The sequence below is a fragment of the Eleginops maclovinus genome, chromosome 19 (genome assembly GCF_036324505.1).
Source record: "Eleginops maclovinus isolate JMC-PN-2008 ecotype Puerto Natales chromosome 19, JC_Emac_rtc_rv5, whole genome shotgun sequence".
NCBI classification, from domain to species: domain Eukaryota; kingdom Metazoa; phylum Chordata; class Actinopteri; order Perciformes; family Eleginopidae; genus Eleginops; species Eleginops maclovinus.
Genome location: NC_086367.1, coordinates 7,349,426 through 7,356,038, shown reverse-complemented (window position 1 = coordinate 7,356,038; position 6,613 = coordinate 7,349,426). Strand labels below are relative to the sequence as shown.

The 6,613-nt window shown below is 41.5% G+C and overlaps 1 protein-coding gene across 2 annotated transcripts; it reads left to right on the top strand.

The window, feature by feature from the left end:
• Window positions 1-1,424: 1,424 nt before the first annotated feature.
• Window positions 1,425-4,301, top strand: LOC134881134 (SCAN domain-containing protein 3-like). Of its 2 annotated transcripts, none has more exons than XM_063908279.1 (2): window positions 1,425-3,739; window positions 3,881-4,301. In XM_063908279.1, the coding sequence occupies exon 1, from the start codon at window positions 1,844-1,846 to the stop codon at window positions 3,734-3,736; it is 1,893 nt and encodes a 630-aa protein (XP_063764349.1). In that variant the 5' UTR covers window positions 1,425-1,843; the 3' UTR covers window positions 3,737-3,739; window positions 3,881-4,301. The 2 variants fall into 2 exon arrangements, with proteins under 2 accessions (XP_063764349.1, XP_063764348.1); XM_063908278.1 differs by having other exon boundaries at window positions 3,878-4,301.
• The last annotated feature ends 2,312 nt before the right edge of the window (window positions 4,302-6,613 follow it).

Sequence of the window (6,613 nt, the reverse complement as noted above, 5' to 3'; positions counted from 1 at the left end):
GGCACACTGGTACGCAGTAAGGACCCCATGGTGATGGTCGTGGTGCCAGTTTCCTAGAACAGACTTAATTTGGGCACATCATGAACACCCAATATGTCGCTGTCTAACACTGTAGATGTTTTCCATCCTAGCCATATCCATCAGAGGGACACCAATTAGGCATCATCCATGTGACATACAGTATGAGCACCTCCAGCAGAACTTTCTTTCATTGTGCTTTCTCAAGAAGTTCTCTGTCCGCAGAAGAAAAACTGATTTATGTTTGTAAGGCGCTTGTCAAAAAAGCCAAAGCTGATTACTCCCTCTTGTCCGAACTGCTCTGTTTTGACCCAGAGGAACACAACTAAATCTTCTTGTTACAACTATGGAATTCAGGTAGATACTGTACATACAGTACGTTTCTCAGATGTTGCTGGATCCATCCAACTACCTCTAAGTGAATGGTCAAACCTGATTTGAAGACAGGCCACTTTTCAATCCTTGTTTGACAACTCGGGTATGGTCAATCTCATTGCCCAAAATGAGATTGACCATACCCTCTTTTTTTATTTAATTTTGATCCAGGAGATAACGTTGGTTGCTATATCCTTGTAAAGTAGAAGGGCTACAGGAGACTATATTGATCTGTTTCAATAGTGTTCAATAGCATTTCTGTTTTTGCTTTTTCAGTGCAGATTCTAAATGAACAATATAGCTTTGAATAACAACTTTCAAAGTTTTGCCGAAAAAAAGCTCCTCAGAGAGCAGAGATGGGTGAATGTGCCAGTTGCTCTCCTGTGGTCCATCAGCTTTGTCTGAATCAATCAAATATCGCCTCCTCCTCCTCCTCCTCCTCCTCCTCCTACTCATCCTCTGTGTTCCACTGACTTTAGAATCATTACTAAATGTTATTTTTATAGTCTTTCGGGGATCACAGCTTATTATTCTATTATTGGGAAGAGTTTGGACAGATGGCGGCTTCTCTTTTCTCCTTATTTTTTTTCTTCTCTTGAGTTTTTGGCCCCTTCCTCACTTCACCTCAACTACCACCCTGTGGTGTTCAAAGACCTCAAGTCTGCCAGCCGCGTAAGCCAGGTCATGAAATGGCTAATGTGCCTTTCGCCACCCTGTTCCAACCATGACCATCTGTGAACTGAACCTTGAGATTGGAGGCTATCTTTGTATTGTTGGCCTGTTGTATTGAATGACTTACAATTGTTGTTCTTTATTTATGCATTTAATCATTGATTTGCCTAAGAATAGAAAAATAAATAAAGGAAATGGTGTATTTAAAAAAAAAAAACGAACAACTTTAAATTGTTCGGGAAATGTTATGTTTGATGTCTAAGAGTGTGACACATTAATCAATGTATACTATTGATTTCTCCTGAATGTTTTATAATTGGATCTGCCTATTTCCTGTTGTTAAGCTCACCTTCTAACTCAGGGGTTTTCAACCGGTGGTCCGCGGACCCCTGGTGGTCCGCGGCGGCATTGCATGTGGTCCGTGACAAGAGCCTATGTTGATCAGTTCACCATTGTTTTTTTTTAATATAAATTCGCTTTGATATTTCAACACATTTCCAGAATACCGTTACATATCGTGAAAAATATGTTTAAAATAATATAAAGGAAATTCAAGCTGACAGAATGTAGCCTTGCGCCTATCCAGTCTATGGTAGCCTGTGATTCGCTAATGGTAATGAGTTGCGTCGCTAACCTCACTTATTATTCATTACGTACAGTCTTGCGAGCAAAGTAGACACACATTTATAAGCATAGCCGACGAGAGTATTTTAAGATAGGTTGTAGTACAGCAAACATTTGTTACATATGTACTAGTCTAGCTATATATCTAGCACCAATGGATCGTTTTGTAGTGAGGAAAGTGCCAGAGGGACAGGCTGCCATGACAGAGGGTCAGGCTGCCACGACAGAGGGACAGGCCGCCACGATAGGGCAAGGACAGGCTTCCGAAGCGTCAACTTCGCAAAAAAGACGAAAAAGAAAATACAATGAGGAATATGTTAAATATGGATTCACAGTGACGACAGACAGAGCAGGAGAGGAGGTACCACTGTGTTTCGTATGTTCAACAATTCTCTGTAATGAAGCTATGAAGCCGTCGAAACTTACGCGGCATATGGAGACGCATCACGTCCACTTGAAGGCCAAACCCGTTGAGTACATGCAACAGATGTTGCGTGATTTCAAAGGACAGCAGGCTACCATGAGGAAGAGTGCAAAAATAAATGAAAACGCACTGAAAGCATCGTATCTGGTCGCTCTCAGGGTTGCAAAAAGTAAGAAGCCCCATACCATTGCAGAGCAGCTTATATTGCCAGCAGCCATAGATATGTGCAGAGCTATGGTAAGCGAAGAATGTGCCAACAAATTAAAAACTATTCCGTTGTCAGACAACACAATCGGAAGACGAATTGGGGAAATGGCAAATGATGTCAAAGACCAGCTGATGGCAAAACTTCAGACAGTTCTGTTTTCCCTTCAAATCGACGAGACGACAGATGTTACTAATGATGCGCAACTGTTAACATTTGTGCGATACGAGGACAGTGGCACTATGTGCGAGGAATTTCTTTTTTGCAAACCACTGCCCGGGCGAACTACCGGTGTAGAAATATTTAAAGCACTGGACGATTTTTTCACGGAGCACAATATCTCGTGGCAGAGGTGCGTTGCATTATGCAGCGATGGGGCCCGAGCCATGAGTGGCAGCAAGACTGGACTGTTTGCGCATGTAAGGAGGGTGGCTCCGGGGGTAATTTGGACACACTGCCTGATTCATAGAGAGGCTCTCGCCTCCAAAGATCTCAGTGTTGAGCTCAGTGGTGTGTTTGATGTCGTTGTCAAGACGGTCAACTTCATAAAACGAAACGCATTGAATACACGCCTGTTTTCATCCCTATGCCATGACTTGGGAAGTGAACACAGCTCTCTCCTTTATCATTCAGAGGTGCGTTGGCTGTCTCGCGGCGCTGTGCTCGCCCGTGTGTTTGAACTACGCGGAGCTATCTACGAGTTCTTGTGCGAGAAGCATTCTGATCTGGCTTCCAATTTCAACGATAGTTACTGGTTAACTAAGCTGGCGTACCTCACAGATGTTTTTGCAGAGCTGAACAAGTTGAACAGCTCCATGCAAGGGAGAGATGCAAACGTCATGCAGCTCTACGAGAAGCTCGACGCATTTGTGAAAAAAATGTCAAAGTGGATCGAACGAGTGGAGAGCAATAACTTGGCGATGTTTCCTTCAGTTGAGGAATACCCTGACAGCACTGACATCAACGACACTATATGTGAGCATTTGAGGAAGCTTGTGCGTCAATTCGCAAAGTACTTCACTGATTCGGAAGAGTGGCGCCGTGACAGCAAGTGGATCCTGCTCCCATTCAGTGACGATGCATCAGTAGGGTCAAGTCTGACGGCTGTGGAAGAGGATAAGCTGATTGAGATGTCCACAGACTCTGTCAGGAGGCATATGTACGACACACAGCCCCTTGTTAAATTCTGGATAAGTTGCCAGACAGAATTTCCACAGCTTGCTGCAAAAGCAATGAGGTGTCTTTTGCCCTTTCCAACCACATACCTGTGTGAGAGTGGTTTTTCTACACTGGCGTACTTAAAGAATAAGTACAGGGCTAGGCTTGATCCAGAGAATGACATGAGACTGTCTCTGTCTACCATTTCGCCACGAATAGACAGGCTGTGTGGACTTCACCACGCCCAGATATCACACTGACAGGTAGGCCTAATTCTCCCATGTTTTCACTGTTACGACCCTGGCGGGTTTAGGCCCCGCCCTGTGTTAATGGTAAGCCTGTTCTCTCTCCCTGCTTTTCTCAATCTCTCTCTGCTTTTCTCAATCTCTCTGTCTCTACAGCAGGTGATTGGTGACAGGTCTGTCCTGGCTGGGTTATAAAAGCCCTGACCAGCCAGCAGTTGAGGCTGCCTTGGTCTTCATTTGTTGGATTTTGGTTCTCCGGTGTTGTTGGATTTTTGTTCTCCGTTGTTGTTTTGTCACACACCTAGACTGACTTTGCATGACATTTTTAGTTACTTTTCCCAATACTGAATTGCACAACACTTTATTATTCTTTATTCTTTCTTTAAAATAATCTTTAATTTAATTTAATTTAATAAATCTACTTTTATTATTATAAAATCTGCGTGGCCTCTCTTTCATGTTTCATGCATTGAGCTATGCATGTAACACCAAATACACACGCGCACGCGCAGGCACATCAGTGGGCCGCGGATTGCTTTCTAGTCCGAATGGTGGTCCCTGGGACAAAACCAGTTGAAAACCCCTGTTCTAACTCATAACATTTTCTCACCAACACTCCAGTTACTGTCATTTACAAAAAAACATTAACTGGGAGAACACTTGACAATAATTCAGTCTGACTTGTGTCGATGTGAACTCTTATCCTCAATGATTTCAAACTGTTCCAGCCAAATCACTGTCTATTTAACTGTGACATGCCCATGCACCTTTTTGCACCATAATTAACACTTCCCCCCCACAGCGACCACAAATAGCACAGCGGCTTGGTAGAAACCTGAATAACACACATGCGATTAAAACAAGTGTTTGCGCCCTTTATGCTGCAATTACTTCATTTTACAGAGCGTGACATCCTCCTGTGTGTTTACTCACATCACAAGTGTTTCTCAAGACGGTACCTGGCTCTCGCTCCTGGTTGTTTTCTTGTTTCACATCTTAGGTGCTGCTTTCAAACTCTCTATCTTATCCGTCTTCAATGTTCAAGAATAGTCCTCCCATATGCGGCTTCCAAGTTTAACTCTACCAGGCTCATTTGAAAGTCAAATGTTCGCTCTCACTTTTTCCCACCACACTTCAAGCGCAGCACGGTGACTGAAAACACTTAATCAAGCTTCTGTCACAGTGCAGCAATCAGAGATAACAGGCCAGGAATATGGGTCATCTCATGCTCCACACTGAGCTTACTGAGTGGCACCAGATGCACACTAATGAGGGAGACCCCACCTTCACTGTTGTTGTTTCTGTCAGCTTTCTTGGCTGGTGTTATCACAAGACACCATGCTAAGAGTAAAAAAATACTACCAGCATGGGGCAGGAAAATATTCCATATTCAAGGCTCTGTTTCTGCATGTAATGACACTTCAACAAATGACAACAATTAAACAGAATACATGTGCCTGTAATGAACTCTGCATTTTCAATATTGTTTTTCTAAATGTTTTGACAGAATACTTATGAAAGATGTCCCAAAATTCACTCAGATTTGGAACAGTATATTGTTATTTTATCAAGATTAAAAAATAAAAACAATTAAAGGGGCCTTATTATGCTCATTTTCAAATTCATATTTGTATTTTTTGTGTCCATGCTTTAATGTTCAACAAATGCTTTAATTTTCTCATACTGCCTGTGCTGCAGCATCTTTTGGGGGCCGTCCAACAATACGTGTACACAAAATTGCCATATTATGACACTCTAAAGTTGATATGTCCAATTTAAAGCCAAAAGAGAGTAATATCAACACGATGAATGTGAATATAATACACACTCAACTTGTAGCTCTGTTTTGGTCTTCACCAACTCTTAAGCAAAATATTTTGAACTTAAAGTTGCTAAAAGCTCCACTTTGTTCACAAGCTAGTTGGTTGCAAACTAAGTCTGTGTGTGGTTTAGTGTGGTACAGAAGATTTACATTATGTAGCAATTGTATATATTGGCTAGATTCAAATATATAGTTTTCACAGTTTAAATGTCACCCTGGGGTTGTGGAATATGAACAACAAAAGCACTTGCTAGGAAGAACGGATTTGATAAAAACCGTCATGTTTTTGGTTACTGCGACTATCGGACCAAACTGCACATATTTCACTGCAGTACCCTTTACATGGTGACAAAATATGTTCTTATGAACTGTGTTGACAAACTTTCCTATACAAGTCACCATTTATCATCATAAAAAATATGTTATGCTATCAATGTTGTCCAGACACATTTTGTTTACTAAATATGTCATTTTTTACAGTCACAGAGAAACATAAATAATAAAAGGATATTAACTTTTTAAAAACTAAAAAAGATAAAGCCAAAAACTGAAGTTTAAGTCACAGCAGTAGGAAAAGTTTTACAAATGTATTTCAAGACAGTGAAAGTATTGTATCTTCTGAGAATATATTTTACTTTTAAAGTTTCAGAAAAGGGTCTCTAAAATGAAAAGAACAATGGAGTCAAACACAAAGACATACCACCCGACTCATGTGAATAAGTCCCTATGATTTCCGTTTCCTGGGATGTTAAAGGAGGAATGATTCTGAGCTCCTGCATACCTTCCCTTCATGCTTCTTTTTGTGCTTGTTAAACACGGTAGGATATCCATTAGGGTGTGCAGGCCTGTAGAGATGCTTTGGACCTGAATTCAAGGTCTACGCCAGCAAAAATATCAGCTGTCCCCTGCTTCGTCTTTGAGGGCATTTCCCGGGGGGCGGCTGTGCTCTGAGGGAAGCAGACAAGTATAATGGACAAAAAGCATTTCACACCATCGCTCCCATTGTGAATGTGAAGGCTTTATGTGTCATCTTTGAAAATGTTTTTTTTAAAAATATTTTCAGACCACTT

What these genes read in the sequence shown, in the direction of transcription:
- LOC134881134 (XM_063908279.1), top strand. Translation starts at nt 1,844, where the DNA reads ATGGATCGTTTTGTAGTGAGGAAAGTGCCAGAGGGACAGGCTGCCATG.